This window comes from Drosophila albomicans, chromosome 2L (genome assembly GCF_009650485.2).
Source record: "Drosophila albomicans strain 15112-1751.03 chromosome 2L, ASM965048v2, whole genome shotgun sequence".
Classification (NCBI taxonomy): domain Eukaryota; kingdom Metazoa; phylum Arthropoda; class Insecta; order Diptera; family Drosophilidae; genus Drosophila; species Drosophila albomicans.
In genome coordinates, this window is record NC_047628.2 from 22,365,307 (window position 1) to 22,386,017 (window position 20,711).

At 38.6% G+C, this 20,711-nt stretch overlaps 3 protein-coding genes across 3 annotated transcripts in view; 1 reads left to right on the forward strand and 2 right to left on the reverse strand.

The window, feature by feature from the left end:
- Positions 1-19,412, forward strand: part of LOC117564747 (optomotor-blind protein) — a 38,148-nt gene extending 18,736 nt beyond the window's left edge. Inside the window, exons 3-8 of the mRNA XM_034243637.2 lie at positions 991-1,082; positions 1,179-1,280; positions 8,010-8,111; positions 8,193-8,794; positions 17,467-17,624; positions 17,836-19,412. Of these exons, the coding sequence (XP_034099528.1) occupies positions 991-1,082; positions 1,179-1,280; positions 8,010-8,111; positions 8,193-8,794; positions 17,467-17,624; positions 17,836-18,590 (1,811 nt within the window). The 3' untranslated portion in view covers positions 18,591-19,412. The remainder of the gene's footprint in view (positions 1-990; positions 1,083-1,178; positions 1,281-8,009; positions 8,112-8,192; positions 8,795-17,466; positions 17,625-17,835) is intronic.
- A 10-nt stretch (positions 19,413-19,422) lies between these two features.
- LOC117564748 (chymotrypsin inhibitor SCI-II) lies at positions 19,423-19,883 on the reverse strand. The gene is made up of 2 exons (XM_034243638.1): positions 19,746-19,883; positions 19,423-19,667 (listed from the first exon to the last, which is right to left on the reverse strand). The coding sequence occupies exons 1-2, from the start codon at positions 19,813-19,815 to the stop codon at positions 19,498-19,500; spliced, it is 240 nt and encodes a 79-aa protein (XP_034099529.1). The 5' UTR covers positions 19,816-19,883; the 3' UTR covers positions 19,423-19,497.
- A 126-nt stretch (positions 19,884-20,009) lies between these two features.
- On the reverse strand, positions 20,010-20,584 carry LOC117565281 (male accessory gland serine protease inhibitor). The gene is made up of 2 exons (XM_034244308.2): positions 20,421-20,584; positions 20,010-20,362 (listed from the first exon to the last, which is right to left on the reverse strand). The coding sequence occupies exons 1-2, from the start codon at positions 20,491-20,493 to the stop codon at positions 20,175-20,177; spliced, it is 261 nt and encodes an 86-aa protein (XP_034100199.1). The 5' UTR covers positions 20,494-20,584; the 3' UTR covers positions 20,010-20,174.
- Positions 20,585-20,711: the final 127 nt, after the last annotated feature.

Here is a 20,711-nt window from a genome sequence, read left to right on the forward strand (position 1 = left end):
CCTCTGCTACTGCCCCCTCCTCCCACTCCCGCTCTCCATCTACTCTTTATACATACTTCTCTTCATCTCCCTCGCTAGAGCTGTCTTTCTCTTTCGTTTGCTGACTCTGCTCAAAGGCAGTTATAAAATATTTTGTAGCATACAAAATGGCGCTGCTGCTACAAAATTCAATTAGCCTGCAATTTTGCAATTTTGGCAACAGCTGGCTTTCAGCAAAAAGGCACGTCCAGCCACCGAACAAAGTCTCAGCTATACAGTCTCATACCATTTCTACATCTAACTGGCATATTGATGAGCTCAAAACTAAAGAGTTGTTGAACTTAAAGCATAACCTGAGAGTGTTGACATTTCTCTAGAGTTATGAAACTTTTAGTGTAGATAAATAATACGCCAATCGAAATGTTTTTTTTTGAATCTTTAAATTAATTAAATAAACAATATATTTCTAAAAAATCCTTTGAAGAATATATATTTTTATTTTATGTATCTATATTATCTTCTTATTTATATAATTTTGTTTTTAAATCAATTATTTTCTCTCTTAAGTTAATATTGTATATTTTTTACATATTCTGTATGTAATATGATTTTTATCATTTTATTAATTAATAACTATATTTACGAACATTTTTTATTTAACTTCAATATATTTTTATTTTTGTATATTTGCATTTATATATGTAAATGAATAATATATATTTTTACATATTTTTATTATTATCCGATGTTTTCAACTTTTATTTCATGTCGGGTATATTTTATGCTTTGTCTCTTACATTTAAGTGCTCCTAGCAAACCAGTCGCCAGCTTAGTGGCGCTTATGCCTTCTCAGTTTATGCTTCAACACCGTCAGACAGATAGAGAAAGAGATACCAAGATAGAGAAGATAGAGATAGATTGAGCAATAGTGAGCTGTAACTAGTTTAATTATGCCAGCTAATGCAAACACCTTGGTATAGCTAATTCCTTGACTTTGCTCGTCCATTATAGATACCAGCTACTCGTATCATCCTGCCATACATGATGAGACTTTTGTGCGGCGCAAGCAACGTCGGAATCGCACAACCTTTACATTGCAACAGGTAAGTGTGAGAGAGAGAGGATATCAAGAAAATGAGAAAACAACTAAGAGAGTAATTGTAAATTTTTAATGGTCCAACAAACAACAACAAAAACAGCTGGAGGAGCTTGAAACGGCATTTGCTCAGACCCATTATCCGGATGTATTTACACGCGAGGATCTGGCCATGAAAATCAACTTAACGGAGGCACGAGTTCAGGTGAGTGTGACTGAAATGTAACTGTGATTTTCCAACTGTATGGAGGTCAACCCTTTAGAAATTATGCAAAATATGAAAGTGCCCAACACCCTCCTCCATATTTCCATCATTCGGAGAAAAAAAGGTTAAAAGTAAAATAAAATTTTGTTCATAAATTGTATCAAATTTCACAAGAATAGCGAGAATGTTGGCAACCCTAGCCCGGTCACGCAGCCTGATCAAAGCGCTCTTCCATCTCTTCTCAATCTTCCCCAACTCCCAGTTTGGGCTATTAATAATGCATATGCATGTCTTAGAGCAAGAGAGAGAGAGAGTGGGACGACGCGTTGGGGGTCATGTACAACCTAATGCAATAACTGCCTTTAAAAAATATTCTATATACATTTTGAATGAGGCAAATATGCAAAGTTCTTATGGCGAAAGCTGGCGAAAACTCTCTGGGCAACTGGCAAACTGGCAATCTGACAAACGAGCAACTTGAAATGCTTCTGGCCAAATTGTTGGTTTACTTGCCGGCACAATATTCGTAATAAATCAAATTTATTTTTCAATATACAAGTTAGAGACGAGTTTCCCATACAGCCAATGATAAGACAGCTATAAAAAGCAGCTTTCACAGCGCCTTCTTTTCGCATGCCACAAATATTAAGTGCTCAAAACGTTGCTTGCATGAGGCGTTTGCAGTGTTGAGAAGCGTTAAAAAGTGAAGTAAAAAAAACTTGAAGGTTTGTTAATGTCTAGATATTTAGAGGACATATTTTAGTAATATAATATTGTATATTATTTATTGTATATTTATTTTTCTCTATCCTTCTTTTTTTTACTTACAATAAAAGTTCGAATTTGAAATTAAAGCAACGCAAGTCTTGACTCGTTGCATTAACTCCTCATCCAATTGCGAAACTCTATTTCAAAGTGAATCCATCTTAAGTCCTTAATATCTCGTCCCAGTTGAATTACCTGTTCCGATGCTTGCAATTGAAATCGCTGCGCATTTTTATATTTTTGTTTGAGCTAATTTATCAATCAATATCATTTATAAGCAACAGTCTCAACTTCAAAGCACTTTGTCTCTGTCAAGTAGGCAAATTGTCGGTGTATCAAGAAAATCAGTTGCCAGTCTAGACCCAACCAGGCTTATACATCGCTGTCTCTTTCGCACTCGCACTGTGGCACGCATTAAGTAAATGAAATGCGTCGCGACAGACGCCGAACATCAAAAATTGACAGTGAAAAACATATCAGGTTACCACCAAGTGGAACCCGCCATCCAAGTCCAAGTGAGCGGCAAATGAGCGAGGGGGAGAATGAAGGAAGCGTCAGTCGGGAATCAAACGAAGTACATAATAAATTTTATTATAAAATTTATTTCCGCATTTTTCGCATTGGGATAAAAATGTGTCAAAATGTGGTCGCTGAAAATGCTGCTGGAAAAGCTGAAAATGCTGCGATGTTGGAAAAGCACCCTCATCAAAATATTTGGCATTCATTCCATTATCGAAATCCCAGACTAAGCCTGCTCCAAAAAGACTCGACTCGTCTCGTTCCCTCACATTTTTTTTCGTAGTCTGTCCAATTGTTTTTTCGGGCTAAAAATATATTCTTTTTCACTTATTTTTGTGGTGTTTTTGTGGCCGATATTTAAAGAGCAGTTTTTGAGCTCAAAAACTCGGACCGAAGTCAGAAGTTATTTGACAGGCGGGTGGCTGGGTGTTATTTTTGTTCTTCTTCTTCTTCTGTGTGGTTGCCCGATAATTTTGTTAGGCTGACAAGTACACGTGTTTGCGACAAGTGTCCCATTGTTGGACATTTGACATCGAAATTTGCTACAAATTTAATTCAAAGTATCAGGTTGCGCCTGGGAACCTGTCACTCTGCCAAGACTTTTGGCTTTTGGAGGGGGGTGGTGTTGGCTTTTGGTGGTTAGACTCTATGTGTGTGTTGCAAGTGCTTGTGGCACGCTAATTGTGCCGGAAATAACTGAGTGCGTCATTGTCAGAGCCTAACGCGACACCAAAGTGTTTTAATAGCCACCTGTGTGTGGGTCGACTCTCAGCTCTAAGTTCTATGTTCTGTGTTCTGTGTGGTGCAGCAAAGCTCGATGGCTCGCAGTGGCAACGTGTCTAGTTAGCGTTGCATCCTCATTAAGTTTTCTCTGTCACATAATTTGCTCAGTCGCTCAATCTCTCAGCGGTTGCCGCGTGGGCAACGTGCTCGAGTGCCAGCCACCCACATCTTGAGTGCGAGAGAGAGCCATGTCTCTCTCCCATCCCCCCCCTTTGTGCTCGTAGTGCTTCTCCAATTGTGGAAGTAGATCCGCTAATTGCCAGGCTGCCCCCGCACAGTGTCACAAATTGCCAACGCTAATGATTACAAATTTCCACAAACAAGTGCAATTTTCACAAAGATTTCTCACTCTCTTCTCGTTCTCTTGGTTTCTGACTGAATTTGCATGCTTAGGTTTGTGAAACGGAACCACAAATTTGTTAAGAGTCTATAAATTTGAATGTGAAACCGCAATTTGACGATGCCAAATGCCAAATGCCAACTGACTATAATTATTATTGTCTAATGAACCAGCAAGGAAATTTGTGAATGAATGTGAGTTGACAGTGAATTGAATGAGACGGCTTATGTTGTCTACTTTTTGAAGAGAAAGAGAATACAAAATACATAATTAATGTAAAAAAGGGATTTCATATATAAATGACTACAGTTAAAGCGGTATTTATTTATAAAGATTTATGAGCAAGCTTCGCTTGGCTAATCACAACTATTATTCTGAATTAAGCCTTTACTTTCTTATATAGAAACTTAATATATTACTGAGCTTCTACTTAACTTCTTCTGTCTAAGAATACGCATTGAATCAATCAATATAGCTTATTTATAGTTCAGTCACAAATCTTGACCTTAATAGCATTCCTACTCCGATTTCGTCTCTATTACAATTCATAAGAAAAATCATTAATATTCATTCGTAACAAAATATTTATGAACCTGCTCAGGGATCCCTCGTCAAACGGGGCGATTACCCCGTTTCGCATTACAACAGTATTTCACATATAATTCGTTTAGAATTATGTCTGCAGCATGACAATGCTGCTGGGTGTTGCCACACCCACAACGCCCACAAAGTCTGAGAGAGAACGAGGCACATATAATGCCAATAATTGATAATTTATTATAATCACAGAGCAACGGCAGGGGAATTGTGGGGGGAACAAGGGGAATAGTTGAACCACCCAACGACCCAACCACTGAAACCACTTCTCAAGACGATGCCCGAAGGGGTTGGCGGTGCCTGTCAAATAATTGCATTTGCCTCAATAATCCTTTAATGCTGATCCAAGTTGATGGCCCAGGACTCGCAAACTTGTATGCTGCATATGCTTGCCCTCCGGCAAAAGGGCTGCGGCGAAGAGAGAGAGGGGTGAAGGGACTGGTACCAGGGGGTGTTGCTGTTGCGGTAGCCCAATTATTGTTCGGCTGCGGCAACAGCGACTGAGACTGTGACTGAGACTGTGGTGCAAAGGGTTCACGAAATGCGTTTGATATTAACACATCTGTTCATTCATTCCACTTGAGCTGCGTCATCATCATCGCGTCCGCTCTCCCGTCTCCCGTCTCCCGCTCTCGCGATGTGCCACTGTTTGCGGAAGCTAATGGTGCGCACTTGCTTGTAATTACCCAGTCCGACCTCATCCGCAATCCCATCCTGCTGGGTGGTGTTTACCTTCTCCCTGTGAGCGTTTTTTCGTGTGTTTGCGTTGCACGCATTGTTGCCACATTGTTGCCACATTGTGTCGCAACTTTGTTTTATTTACCGCTGTTTATTTGTTTGCTTTCCTTTTCATCGCAAATCGCTTTCTGTAACTTGTAACCGCAAATTTTGTTGATCAGCATCTGAGTCCTTGCCTCTTGTTTTATATTTCATTTGTTTTATGTTATGTTTACCTTATGCCCAATTCACATTGTTATCGAAATTATGAGCACTTTTGCCGCCTTGAGGCGTTTCGCTTTCATTCTTCTTCAGCAGCGACGGTAAATAAATTACATGAAGTAGAACCTATGAGTGGCAATATCCTTGATAGGGAGCGTTACTCTGAAATGGGTACACTTCAGCGTTGCGACGTGTGAGCTGAAGCAAAAGAGTATAAATTAAATTTATGTACTCAGAAAATAATTTACATTGGTTTATATGAAATACAAACAAAAAACGATCATGAGATATTTTATTTGGAAGTAGTATAAAATTTATATGAGAATATTAACTATTTATGCAACAAAATGATTGTGACTATTTTGAAATATTTAAGAAATGCAATGTTATATTCATTAATATCAATTAACTTCTTCAAATCCGTAACAAGTTTAGTATGAAAATAAAATTGATTTAAGCCAAAGTTGAAGTGAGTGCGTAACATATCTAAAAAGAAAGTCTTCCCCATTCTTACATTTTCTCTTGCAAACAATAGCTAGAATAATCAAATGCATAAAAAGTAATTTTAAAAATTGAATATTAAGTTTATTGACATTAATAAACTCTCTTTCAATTAATTTTTAAAGCTACAATACAGAAATGAATTTAAAAGTAAACTAAATATTCATTTACAAGTACATTTATTAACTCGAACATTTGTTGATTCTTTTGCGAATAAAGTGAACATGAATAAAAAGTAATTCTTAATATTTAATGCATCAAAAGTCGCCATCAAATATATCTATTGATACCAATAAACGTCTTTCAATTTATATCCGAAAAAAATGTTAAGATAAACTAAAAATTTATTTTAGTCAAAGTCAAAATCTGATTATCCTGATTTACAATTTTGTTGATTTTCTTGCGAATATAAGCTGAAAGTATTACATGAATAAACAGTCACCTTAAACTCAAGTAAATCTTAAGATTCAACTGCAGGTGAGGTAACCTGACAAATTTAAACGATGCTCCTAAAAGTATGCAATGATTTTTATATCCGCAACCAAATGAAATTTACAGAAAATGAAATGAAAGAAGAAGAAAGTGTGCTCTCAACGTCAATTAAATATGCAAAAGCGAAATGAATTAGCAACGTTGTAAATGAATTTGCCAAAAGCAAGAAGCTCAAAAGACGCCCCTCACTCTCTTCCCTCCTTCTAAGATGCTGCAGATGAGCTTCGGCAAGCAATCAAGAAACTAAACCAAGCGAATTGAATAAATAAAGAAACACGTTATAAGCAAAGTGGATGCCAGGCGAAGGAAGGCACTGGGTAGCTCAGTTAACTGCAATAAAACAAAGCAAAATTGTGCATGAAATTATTATTGAAGAAGCTCACACACACACACATACTCAGAGAGAGTGTGTGCGCAGAGGGAAAATTGGTTGGAAAAGTCAAGGCAGACGCACACAATTGTTTTTCATTATTCAATTTTTGTCATGATAATAACCAGAGAGCGCCAGCAGCAACAGCAGCAGAAGCAGAAGCAGCTACACTATCCGTCTCGCTTCTTCACTCGGTTATACCCATCTCTGTTGCTGAGGGCAGACCTCCCCTGGGGGGAAGTTGCAAAAGGGGGTTGTATGCAGCACTTGGAAAAAAGTTTGCCCAGCCATATTTTATTGGTAATGTGCTTATGGCATAAATATTGTATTAAGTAACTGGTGGGCGTCACCACCAAAAAAAAAAAAAAACACACACACACATACAGAGAAATATCCAACAACAAGTCAAGCTTTTTGTTGGGGGGTAGAGACGGCAGGGTTGTGCTGCCATTTGGGGGTTGGATTGTGCGCAATTTATTGTTCAGACTTCAGTGTAGCTGGAGCAGGAACTGAAGCTGAAGCTGATGCCAAAGCTGCTGTTGGATACGGTTAGTGTTTGGTTAAGTCTGGGGGTTGAGCATTGTGTCTGGGCATTGCCAACATGGCTGCCATCGCCATGAGGTGGCGGGGGGGCAGAGCAGGGGCAGAGCAATAGCGGGAGGTCGCCTCGAGGCGCAAAATGTTGAAATTGTTTTATGTTGCGTTATGATTACAACAATGCGAACTTTTGCACAATGTCTAATTTGAATTTTGATTAGGAAATTTACTTACACACACACTCACACACACAACATTCAGTTCTGTGCGAGTGAGAGAGAGGGAGACACATTCAAGATGGCGCCCCCTTTGGAAATCCCATTAGGGGGCGCTCTAAGCATGGAATCAGCGTAACCGGAACTAAAAGCAAAGGCAAAAGCAACAACAGCAGCCAAAAAAGGAAACACGCGCGCATAAGCAAACAGGCAAAAGGATGCGAAGGATGCGAAGCGAATGCCTGGGCATTGTCTTGATTGAAGCTCATTAGTGAAAGACGCTGCTCGCTCTGCCATGTGTGTTTGTCTCCTCCTCCTCCTCCTCCTGGTTCACATCCAGTTCCCTCTCCGCCTTTTCCCTTACCAATTTAGGCGCTGATTACAGGGCAAATTTGTTTTGTGTGCCTGCGCAAAATTGAAAATCAGATTTTGTTTGTTTATGTCTTAGATGGCACAATAAAACAAAAGGCGGGGGCGGTGCGAAGCACAGCAAATTGTTAAAGTTTCTGAGGTGGAAAATTTCGTTTATTGTTTTCCCCGGCCAATGTCTATGTGTGTGTGTGGAAAGTTTTTCAATTTTCAATTGGCTGGCAGCCAAACTGTAGTACTCCGGCGATTTTCTAACTTTGCACTCACTCTCTCCCATTCTTTATGTCTCTCTATCCATTTAGGTTTGGTTCCAGAACAGACGCGCCAAGTGGCGAAAGGCGGAGCGGCTTAAGGATGAGCAACGCAAGCGAGAAAATGGCGAAAGCAGTAGCTCCTTGGACAAGGTAAGCCTAGACTGGGGAACTACAAAGCTTTCTTCAACTATAACTACAATTATTTCGTTTGTCTTTGCCTCGCCTTGACAGTTGCATGACTCACGCGAATCCTCGCCAGACATTACCGGCGAGATCGACGATGATATGGACGAGTTGCCGCCACGCTCACGCCAACGTTCGCACAGTCCCCTGACAAATGGTCCCATGGAACAGCAGCAGCATTCGCATTCGCACTCGCATTCGCATTCACGCAGCCCCCCGGGTGTCCATCATCTGGACTCCAGCGATAACGAGCGTCCGTTGTCCTCCACCCAGTTGACTGCCACCACGCCGCACTCCGCCTCGCAGTCTCTGGGCTCGATTAGCGCCGGCTCCCCCTCGCCGGGCATGCGCGAGCACACTCCTCTGGCCAGCGTTGGCGTTGGCCTGGGTCTGGGCCATGGCATGGCACCTAGCAGTCCATCGAATTCGCGCAACACCGACTCACCCATCGAGGTGGGCGGCCCCATATCGTTGACCACGGGCTCCCGCATGGCTGCCTCATCGAACAACTCGGCATCGTCTACCCCCACCCCGACACCGACGCCAACCACTCCGCACTCCGCTCAGCTGCCCCATTCGGCAGCTGCAGCTGCGGCCTTTGGCAGCCACATTTTTGGCAGCTTCGGCGCCGGCAGCGTCGCCAACGATACGTAAGTACTATACAACAAATATATTTTACGATTTTAATCAGTATTATTGGATAGTTTTGTATGGATCAAAAAGTTTGTTGAAGGTTGTGATAATTTGTGTAGTCTACATTTCAACTCCTTAAGAGAACCTAAAACTAATACAATTTCGTTGTAAAATTCTTTACAACATTGAAACAATCCATTACAGATTTTGTATACATGTATTTAGTCAGTGAAATGATTAATATATTAGTAAAGTAGTGGTTATTAAATTATAATAAAAGTCATTTACATATTAAGTAATCAATTTTGAACATTGTTTGCCAATTCGTAAGTTGGTTTTGGTAGAATTGTCACGAGATAATAATTTGGTAAATCATTGAAAAAACTATAATTTTTATTAGGTTTAAAATCGGATATTTGAAAAGATTTTCAAGGATATTTTGAAGTTCAGAAAATAGTGTACATTTACCCAAACAAAAGAATCCAGTGCACTTCACTATTCTATTTAAACAATTCACTTTCAAGACAATTCGATTGTATAAGAATTTCATTGGATAATTCATTCAAATATGTAATAATTTATATATTCATCATTTATAGTGGAATAGATAAAAATATAGTATTTATAAAATGACAAAAAAAGTAATTTATTAAGTATTCTATTATGATATTTATTGGCTATTTTCTTAAGATGGTTTTTCAAGAATTAGCAAGACAGAAATTATGAGAAAAATTACAAGTTCTTTTAGGTTTAATCATATTAAATTTGACAATTTTTTATGTTCTTGTAAATATTTTCAAAGATGTATTGAAATTAAGAAAATATTGTTTAAATTTTTGCTGACAACATTAATTTCATATTTCTTTTTGAAAAAGGGGACAATTCACTTTCAAGAAAATTAGATTGTATATATTCTTCGGAACAAGAACATTTTCTTTATCTACTTAAAATATTTCGTTAGTCACAGTTATGGGCGTGTAAGCCTTGTGCGTCATAAGCTAATTAGTTTTTGGTCCTCGGCTGAAATGAGTGCTATCCATAACACGCGGCACACTCCCATGTGTTTACACATGCCAATCTCCCGATGTGCCGCCCTCTTGTGAAAACGAGAGCGATTAAAAGTGAACGATCTGCTAATTGCTTGCGTGTCATTAAGCCTCCACTTACAATGGCATTAGGCAACAAACAAACAATAAATTTATGGCAAGTGTCGCATTTTGTCGTCAATTTGACAACAACAATGACAACTGGCAGGAAAAAAAAAGATGCAGTAGCTATGAATGGAAATGAAAACAGAGGCCAAAACAATTGCCACCCCCGAGTGCAATTTTGCCAAGCAAATATTTACAAATCTGAGCAGGGCAAATTAGGGGAGAGAAGCGGGCAGCGGGATAACTGTCAACCCTTAAGGAATGACTAAATTAGCAATTGATTACGAGTGAGAATGAAAGAAGACGAGAAATGCAGACAAACGGGGGAACGGGGCAACGAATAAGGTAGTTGTAATGACCACAATGAGAGCAGTAATGCTATTAGATGGGGTTGGGGTTTGCCTCAGAGATGGTCGCGGACTTTTGACTCTGACTGTCGACTCCTGCGGTGCCCGAGACTACGGGCCATGATGGGCTACGGGTTATTGAGCAGGCGTGCGCAGCGGAAGACGATTCAGTTAATGTTTTGGATAAAAACGTTTAAATTCCATTGGCGCACATCCGTTGACCGGATGTCGTGTGCGCCAGCGGAAACATTAAGAGTGGCCCCCCTCCCAGCCCCTGCATTCAGATCTCTCTTTCGGTCTCATACTCGATCCTTAATGATGCTGTTCTCGATATGAACGATGTTAAGCACGTGCTGAAGGCGAACACAGCGTCTAATCAACAGCCGACTAAATCCTACATTGTCTTTCCATAATTGCGAATTGTCTTCAGCAAGTAGATAAATCAGCTCGATAATCTATTTTGTATTCCGACAGATTGATTGTGATATCGAGAATATGTGCAGTCCGGAATTTTTCTTATTTCGGATTCTCACAAATATTTTATGAAGAGACTACTTTTTTTACTTCGGTATGTTAATTCTAGTATATATTTGACAGAATTTATCAACCGAAAATTGAAATAAATATTAGAAACATACCTCAGAGAACTTTAAGAAAGTCTCTTTCCTAGATATATATATATATATATATAATATTTTCTACATTTGATATCAAATTATTAAAACATCCAAACTGTCATATTTTCCATTCAGTTTGTTTTCTTCACAGAAGAATGAGTATAATAAAAAATGTACTTACACATTTATAATGCTGAATTGATGTAAAATGTGTGAAGTATTTTCTCAAAGTGTTTTCGAATTCAATTCTAAGGTTTTACTTACATATGTATTTATAGTAATATTTTCTTTGAGGTATCATTTTAAAAACCATTATTTATATCAGTGTTTAATCTGGTCTTTTTTATAAATATTCTCTACCATATTTTTTTCATTTTTAAGTAGATGAATGGTTTGATTGCTGTGCAAACATCGTAAATGTAAAATACTTAAGTGTGGTTCATAAAAAGCAACTTGAAAATTTAATTGGGCGTAAATGAGGGTGTTTCGTGTTTTCTGTTTTGTGTTTTGTGCTTGGTGTTTTGTTGTGAATCCAATGTAACCATATGCCACGCCCGACAAAAGGCGATTGCCCTGTGTGTGTGTTTTTTGCCACCAAATTGAGAGCAGTGTGTGGGCAGAGGGGGATGACTGGATGACTGGGTGAAGGGATGGAGTGTGCCGGTTAACAATGGGCGGTCTCATCAGCCGGCAAAAAGGCGACGGGCGGCCAAAAAAACACACAAATACTTGTCCGCAATTCTTTTAGCTCACATGTCAACGCGTCCAGACAACAACAACAACCACAATAAAAAACACAACATCAAGGATCAGGAAGTGGATCAGGATATAATAGCACAGCAGCAGTAGCTGACAAGCCAAGTGCTTGAGGGGAAGAGGAGACAACCCACTGGGCGGGCAGCAGGAAAACTGATGATGATGCTGTTCCAGCTGAATCATTGCCCACTTTTAGTTGTGTTGTTGTTGTTGTTGTAACGGTTGACCAAATCAATTCCGACTTTTGTGCGCTATATGCTAATGCCAATTGCTGCTCAGCACTTTGATATCGTTTGATAAGTTTTCCCATTGTTATTCAAATGCCTTCAACCGGATATCCTCTGCATGTGTGTTTGTGTGTGTGTTTGCTGCCATTTTCTTTGCTTCATCGCAACTCGAGCGTTTCATCGCAAGCATTTATCATCACATTAGATATGCACTCAGAGAACTATCTCGAGCAACATTTATTTATCTTATTCTGTAGATTTCTTTCTCACTTCTCGTATATTTTATGTAAAACACATAGTTCAATCATTCGCCTGGAACTTAACTTATGTTCTGACTGACGTCAGTTTGACAAAGATAATTATCTATGCATAAAGTGTTTTATTATAAGTAATGCTGTAAAGAATGAGGCTATGAAGTTTTCAGAATAAAAAACATACTCATTAATATTATTATTTTCGTACTGCTGTAAAGAATGGAGCTATGAAGTTTTCAGAATTATTATTATTTTCATAATGCTGTAAAGAATGGGGCTATGAAGTTTTCAGAATCAAAAACATATATATTAATATTATTATATTCGTGAAATTTACTTTAGAAGATACAAATTTGAAATCAGCAATTGACTTCTTTTATTACATATTTTTATTATTATTTTAAATGTATGATATAATCTTTATAAACTCTTTAATCTAAAAATAGTTTGATAAATTCACAAAACAACAAAACCACTTCATTAAGTCTCTTAAAAAGTAAATAATTATTAAATTTGCACGTCATGCAATTCATGAATTATTGGAATTATCGCAATTGTCGAATGATAATTATAATTTTTGTATAGTTACAAATGACCATAATAATGACCTACAATCGCATTATTAATAAAAAACAAAAAAAAAGTAATACAACTGTCAGCTGTTGAACTTTAATAATTACACATTAATCAACATTTCATTGACAATTTGCATAAACAATTCAAGTGAAATAGCACTAAACAGGTTAACAGATCTTCAGTTTGAACATTTTTCATGTTTTATTGATTTTCGAACATCAGTTCGTTTAAAGTGGAAGGGAAGTGTACTCAGAGCGCTCACCTTGAATCGATTGATATTCAGTTGAATATTTGCAATGTATCATCTATTTATTTAAATATCAAATATCTCTTTTAAAAATTGTACGAGTCAACTTTAAGTTGTCTTGAGTGCTTTGGAATTCGTAGAATAGTAGGAAAATTTAAATTTCGGCTATTTGGATACAGGAAATTAGGTTAATTAAATGCCAGTGCATCATCATGCATTTGCAAACTACTTAACCCGAAAATGTTAGCCAAAACTTGATGCTGGCCCCAAATATTTTATGCACAAATAACTAAATGCGTAATTAGGAGTTCCAATGGCCAGGGGAGATGGGGGGAAATGCAGATGGGAGGGAGAATTGTGAGCTGCTTAAACATGTAAGCAGGCGCATGAATCAACAAGAGGCCAAAAACCAAATAATGTTGCCAACACATACCGATTTATTAGTATATACTTAGTATAATATATATACTATAATGTGTATATGCTTAAATTGATGTGTGCGAGAGTATTTACAGTTGACTCGACTCGTTCGCTTGTCTGTTGGGTCGTTGATGTTTGCGCGCACGAATGCTTGAATAATAAATTAGACAAATATTTTAATATTCATCATGCAATTAAAATAAGCCGCTGCCTCGCGCACAATCAAGGGGAATGGGTAAGGGAGAAGGGCGGGGGCTCTTCTCGTTCCACCCACAGCAACAACAACAACAGCAACGACTTTGGGTTGCCTAATATAATAAGCATATAATGTTCATAATGCTCGCTTTCGCGTTGTTGATTTCGGCTGCTTGGGTCGGAAGTAGGAAATAATTTTGGCTAAAGGTTGCTGCTAAAATAAGCTTTTATGCTTTAATTGAAACTCACTAAAGAATATCCTGTAAATTTACTCATTTTAAATTTACTAATTTATGCAATGATAATAATTATTTATAATAATGAAATATATATAGTTAGGAAATAGATATCTACAAAATTTGAGTATGCATTATAAAAATAAATATAAATAATTAAGAGATAGAAATTTGTTCAACTCAACTTCTGATTATATTAAAATTACTTTTAAGTTTATAGTACAACCCCATCAGTCCTCCTATATTGTATAAAGGGTATTCTACAAAAAAAAATAAACTTTTGCCAGGGCAAACACTTTGCGGAAATTGAGTTTGGCTGTGATGTGTGTTGAGTGGCAGCAGAGTAAAGTGTGTGGGTAGAGGTAAAGTAGGGTGGAGCTAAGCCATTGAGGTGTTGATTGCTCGAGTTTAATTTGTTAGAATTGCGTAAAGCATTAAAATGTTTGCCAGAAAAATTATGCGAAGCTGCTTGCAGTGGCACCCCTCCTAAAAAAGTAGAAGAAGTGCGGCGGGAACATGTGTAAAAATTCATTAAGCCAAGTTGGGAAAAACTTTATCCTTGGCAGAAGGCAATCTGTGAAAAGTGCGAAAATTTAAAGAAAACTTTGTGCCAAGCTGAGCAAAGCTGAGGTGAGTCTGACATTGACAAACGTGCGAGAGCCAACACATCTTCCCGCTCTCTCCTCTACGTCTACAACCCCTTTGTGTCGCGGCTTTTCTGGCCCAGAGCAAAAGTTATGTACTAACTAACGAGCTCAACGACAACACTCGAGCTGCTGAATGTCTTAATTAGGAGTGCGAGAGCAACGAATCTCTGACTGGGCACGTTTGTTGAGTGTTGCAATTAAGGCGGCGACAGCTGACTACAAGGCAGAGGAGAAGTGCAGAGGGGGGAAGCACGAGAGGAGAACAGTCAAACAGCATGGACGCTGCCTGCGGCCAAGCGACGTTCTTGCAAAATTTTTGCCAGTCTCAGACACACACACATACACCTCTATGTATACACACACACACACAGACGCAGCTAGCTGTTGGATGTGCACATGCAAAATTTAATTACGACCAAAGGATGAGTGCTTAATTATACGCAAACATTTAAGTTTACCTGCTTTTTTCGCAACGAGTTGGCAGCTCGACTGAGACAGCAAATAGAACTGCCACTGCTGCAGACTGTACACATTCTCCCTCTCTTTCGTCTGCTCCGACACTCTCCCTGTCTCACTCTCTTGAGCTTGGACTTTTCCTTTTTGCTTTTGGCCTAATTGGCTGCAACTTCTGCATACCAAACTAATTCACAGAGTAGAAAATGAAATTGCAGTTTTTCAACATCAGCAATTATGATATGGGGGTAAATTTAGATTTTTATTGATATGCAAGAAATATTTAATTGATTTCTAAAAAACCCTTAAAAATTTTTCTAATAGATCTCAACTTTCTTCTTCAATAAATATGCATATAACAAATAATAACTTAAAATATGGTATTTCCCATTATTAAATAAGTTTCAAGTCTTAAAAATTTGAAATCCATCTCTTTATAATAATTGATGTCACTTTCCACATCGTTTTGCTCACTTTTTTGCTTGACCTCATCGCGTGTCCAATCTAACTAATGCCCTTTCAATCTTTGTAGAATACAGCTTAAAAATGCCTTAAAAATTCATCATCAAAAAATAGATCAAAAAAATGAAATACGAAAACTGAGGGAAAAGATGAAAAATTACGCATTCGCTACATACAAAATTCTGTTTCATGCCGCAAAAATAGTGACCCACCATTTTCCCTTTCCTATTCCCATCTCCTCCTCCACCATCAACAGAAAAGCCAAACAGCAGTCAAAATCTCAAAAATCAGAATAGGCACAAAAGCAGGGCAAGGACGAGCCAAAAAAAAAAAAAAAATAAAGAAAAAACATGAAGTTTTTGAGTGGGAAAAAGCGTGAGAGGGAAAAAAGTGAAAAGAATTAAAAGCGTCAGCCGCGACGACTGTGGCCCAAATGGCTGTGGTCGCGACATTCAGTCCTGGCTCTCGTTTTGGCCACAACGCAACTCGATTAGCATTCAGAGATTTGTGTAGCTCTTCTCTCCTCTTCACTCCCCTTCTCTCACTTATCCCCCGAGTCGAGTTGCTGCCTGCTGAATGTCGAGTTAGGCCGCACTAAGAATTATTAAATTTTGGACACATTTGCAACGTGGCCCACAAATCCTGTTGTCCGTTGAAAAGCTTAGTGTGAATTGGAATAAATGGAAATTGCATTTTTTATACGCTCTTTCTCTTTCTCTCATTCTCATTCTCATCTCATATCTCATGATGAAGCGGGTGAAAATAATAATGTCAACAATTATGACTAGTAAAAACGATAATAATTTTATTAATGGATTATGTGAGGCAAACAATTTATCTATGTATGTATGTTGTTGTTTGTTTGGCTCGCTTATCAATTAAAATTTTTAAATTGCATTAACTGTAGGCTCACAGAGAAGCGGGAAAAGGGTGTTGGAATGTGACCTAAGCGCTATATTTCATTCAATTAAAATGGGAACGGGCCTAGACGACTCCCAATAACATTGAGCAACGGGCAGCGGGCAACAACACATATGCAACATATTTAGGTTTATTAATAATAATGCAATTACGCATAAAAATGTTTTAATTTATTTCAATTAAGCGTTAATTAAAACTCTATTTGCGTGCTGTTTGTTTGCTGCTCCAACGCATCGCGTTGGGTGTTTTGTGATACAGTTTCATCAACAGCTTTAGCTGGCTGAATGGAATAGAGAAAGGCTAAAGCGGTCATTACTTTCACATGGCGATGATTCAAGCGGAGAAATTGTCTTTATTAAGGAATACAAATTGAGAATATTAAGAAGATTAAACAAAATGAACTCTATTCTTAGCAGGAAGAAAGAAAGCAGAGCAAGATAAAAAGTTGTAGTAAATTTTAATATGCATATATAGTATGTATGTTGATGATATATTGAAGACAAATAATTCAAATAATTTGAAAGATATAAAAAAGTATGGAAAGTTAGTTAATAGTTTCATACTTGTATATTACATAGCGATTATAGAAATATTGCCTCAACGTAATAAACTTATTTGTCTTCTACTAAAATAACTAGAATTATGAAGAACTTACAAAACAATAATGAGCATTTGATAAATTGGGTATTCAAAATTTGTATATGGGTAATTCCATGGCGAAATTTGTCCCGTGCGAGACTTTTTCCGATAAAATATATAATTTCGCTCATTTTTTGGTTTTGCGTAAGAATTGGTTAATTTTGGTTATATTTTTATTATAATGTCAATTCTACATATTATTGATGCTCTAATGGAAATATTATGCCAGCTAAATACATTTTCTTTTGCTTTCTTTTAAAAACTCGAAAATAATGAAGAAATTTTGCGAACTTACAAAAAGTACTGAACATTTAAATAGAGCCAAACACTTTTAATTAAAAATGAGTATTATATTTGTTGTTGATGTTCCAATGGAAATTTTATGCTTTCTAAATACATTTTTTTGCTTTCTTTTAAAAACTCAAAAATAATGTGGAACTAAACATTTAAATAGAACCAAAAACTGATAACTACAATATTAATGACTATTATATTTGTAATATAATATTTAATAAATTGATTTGCTTTCTTCTACTTACAGCAATTGCGGCTTTCGTCCTGTGCTCAGCGAGCAGAGCGCGGTGGCAGCAGCAGCAGCCGCAGCGGCGGCTCAGCGCAGCGCCAACCATCCACCGCTTTTCCTGCCACCGCATTTGGCGGCACAGTTCTCACATCAGCCGCTCTTTCCGGGCCTCAAAGGTGAGTGGGGGGAAGGGGGCTAATGGCATAATCTGTATGGATGGGCTGTCAATCAGGGCTGTGAAATCCAAATCAAAAGCAATTGCTTATTGAATTACAGCAACGCAGCTGCGTCCAAGCTGGGCTAATGCATCAAAATCAAAATTCGAGCTGCAAAGCAAAAGGGGAAATTGATGAAAATGTTTAAAAAAAACTTTTGCTTATTTTGCAGGTGTGTCACCATTCCAGAGTCTCTGTTCGTGTTGCTCACTGAAGCCGCCGCCAATGCCGCCAGTTACCTCGGCCTCGGGGTCCGTGATGGCGCCCTTGAATGTGCCCATTAGCAGCAGCTCGGCAGCCAGTTCGCCAGAGTCGCCCAAATCGGGGGGCGGGGCACACGATCCACGCTCCAATTCGGTGGCCGAATTGCGGCGCAAGGCACAAGAGCATTCGGCAGCATTGCTGCAATCGCTGCATGCGGCTGCCGCAGCTGGTTTGGCTTTCCCTGGCTTGCACTTGCCACCGCTCTCCTTTGCCCATCATCCGGCGCTGGGACATACTATGAATCACAGCAACAATAATAACAATAACAATAACAACAATAGTGGCAGCAACAGTAACAATAACAATAACAATGGCTTACGCTTGAAGCATGAGGCACAGGACATGACAGCGAGCACTATGAATGGCCTCGGCTCTGTGGCAGCTGCAGCAGCAGCAGCGGCTGCTTTGCCTGGCAGCAGCTCAACTTCAGCAGCGCTGCTCGATTTGGCAGAGTCTGCGGCCGCATATCATCATCATCAGCAGCAGCAACAGCAGCAACAACATCAGCAGCAGCAACAGCAGCAACATCATGCCACATTGTCGCCACCAACCACGCCAACTCAGCTGCAATCACAGCAACTACAACAGCAGCAGCAGCAACAAGATTCGCCAACAGCAAGTGCCACACTTAATGGCAACGCGTTGCCCACGAAGAGCGAGTAGAGGCAACAGGTGCAATTCATTTAATTACTTATAACATTTATTAACTCTAGATTCTACTATTAACAAACTATATGCATAAATATTTAAATGATCCACATGTGCGACGTGGCAGCAACTAGCAACTAAGCATTAGTCTTAGGCTTCTAAAGAGCAATCTAAACACACACATTCACAACACACACAAAACAAACTTTGAGATTAGCTGATAATCGAGAGAGTATTGAGAGTGGAAAGTGAGCGGAGAGAACTTTCTGTAGCAATGTAAATCATACATAATCAAATGAAGAGAACAGCACAATAACTAATTAATAGGTTTATGCTGATCTACACGTTTAATTATAATACTTTTTGCCAGCTTGAAATTACAAATTATTTCTTTTTTTGGTTGTTGAATAAAGTGCACTTGACTTGAGTTTCAACGCTTCAACAATGGCTGAGCATTAAACTGATTCAGAATACAGTTGTCAGTTCTCTTTAAAATCATTAAAAATACTTTAATCTATCTACAAACAAAAAAAAGTAATTCTAATACGGAAAAGAAAACAATTAAATAAAAATACTATATATATATATAAACTAGCATATAGAAGGACAGTTAGCTAACGGCCTAGAGAAAAGTAAAAATAAATAATAACAACTAAGTAGAATATCTCACAGGAAAAAGCACACACCGACACACACACACACACACATACATACACAGGCACATACACTTATACACACAAACACACATCTTAATTAAGACAAGCCAAGCAGAATATTGAATAATTCAAATGCAGTTATTAAAAGTTTAACAAGTTAATTACAAACAATAAATGATCATATTACGAAATAATAAAAACAAGCACTCAATTTATTGAACTATCAAAATATATTATCAAACAACAACGTTTTCTTTCTCTAGAGTTTAGATCTTGCAAGTCTTCTCGCAGATGCTCTTCGTGTCGAAGAGATTGTTATTGCCATGGCAGCCACTGTAGTTGAAGCTAATGCACTCGTTGGTGTCCCGGCGATAGGTAAACTTGTTTTGCAGAGCGCGGCAAGTTCCAATTTTGCCAAACTCCTCACCACACACAGCTACAGAGCGAGAGAGAGAGAGAGAAAGCGAACTTCAGCTGACTGTGATAAGACAGCGAGGTGTGTTAGAAAACTTACGATTTCTGAGGCCAGCGAGAGCGGCGCCCATCAAAGTGCAGAGCAACAGCATAACGGCCAAGTATTTCATTTTGATTGAGAAAAAAGGTTTAAATCTGTTGTGCGAACACTACGAATATTGCAACTGAGTTGGTCGCCAGCTGGCTGGGCCCATTTTATAGGCACGAAACCGGCTGCGGCTTATCTGGACAACGCGCCAGGGTCAAGACTTGAATCCGCATCTTTATTTTATTTTTTTTTTTGCAATAACAACAAACCTTGAAATTATAGTGAAATCTTTTGTTTTTGTTTTTATTTCGAAAACACGCTTGCCGGTTTTTGTATGTTGTGTTATTATTTAATTTCGATTATTTGCTTTGGCTGCTGCTGTTGTTGATGTTTTTGTTGGGTTTTGCCCAACTTCAAGTGGCGGCGACTCCAGTGCCCCACTTAGTCCTTGCAGGCCTTTTCACATTCGTCACGACTGCCAAATTGATTGTCATTGCCGCCACAGCCGCCGAAAATGAACTCCACACACGCATTCTTGGCGGCATCATAGCTCCAGCTGGGCATAAAGGCCATGCAGGCTGCCCCATCTTGTGGCATGCCCTTCATCGATGTCTCCTGCGTGCACTTCGCTGTGACACGTCAATCAATCAGTCAAGTTCTCATATGTTACTATTATAGGACACTCACCTGGCTTGGCTTGGACACTGACTAGGCTCAGTGTCAGACCAATTGCCACAAGCAACAGATACACATACTTCATATTTGCAACTGCAACTGCAACTCGAGAGCTTGGCGCCTTTTAAAGCCAGTTACATATAGCTCCAGGAAATTGCAGAGCTACATGCTTATCAAGTGCAAGCGACAGTTTGGGTCACAATAGAAAGTCCAGACAGATAACAACAGTCGAGTTGATAGTCAAGCTTAATGCGTTAGACAGCTGGCACCAAACTGAATCCATCTGTTCGCTTGTCGATAAGC

What these genes read in the sequence shown, in the direction of transcription:
- LOC117564748 (XM_034243638.1), bottom strand. Translation starts at nt 19,815, where the DNA reads ATGAAATACTTGGCCGTTATGCTGTTGCTCTGCACTTTGATGGGCGCC. An exon ending in TCTCGCTGGCCTCAGAAATC is followed by an intron (nt 19,668 to 19,745) that starts GTAAGTTTTCTA and finishes CTCGCTCTGTAG; the next exon opens with CTGTGTGTGGTGAGGAGTTT.
- LOC117565281 (XM_034244308.2), bottom strand. Translation starts at nt 20,493, where the DNA reads ATGAAGTATGTGTATCTGTTGCTTGTGGCAATTGGTCTGACACTGAGC. An exon ending in CAGTGTCCAAGCCAAGCCAG is followed by an intron (nt 20,363 to 20,420) that starts GTGAGTGTCCTA and finishes GACGTGTCACAG; the next exon opens with CGAAGTGCACGCAGGAGACA.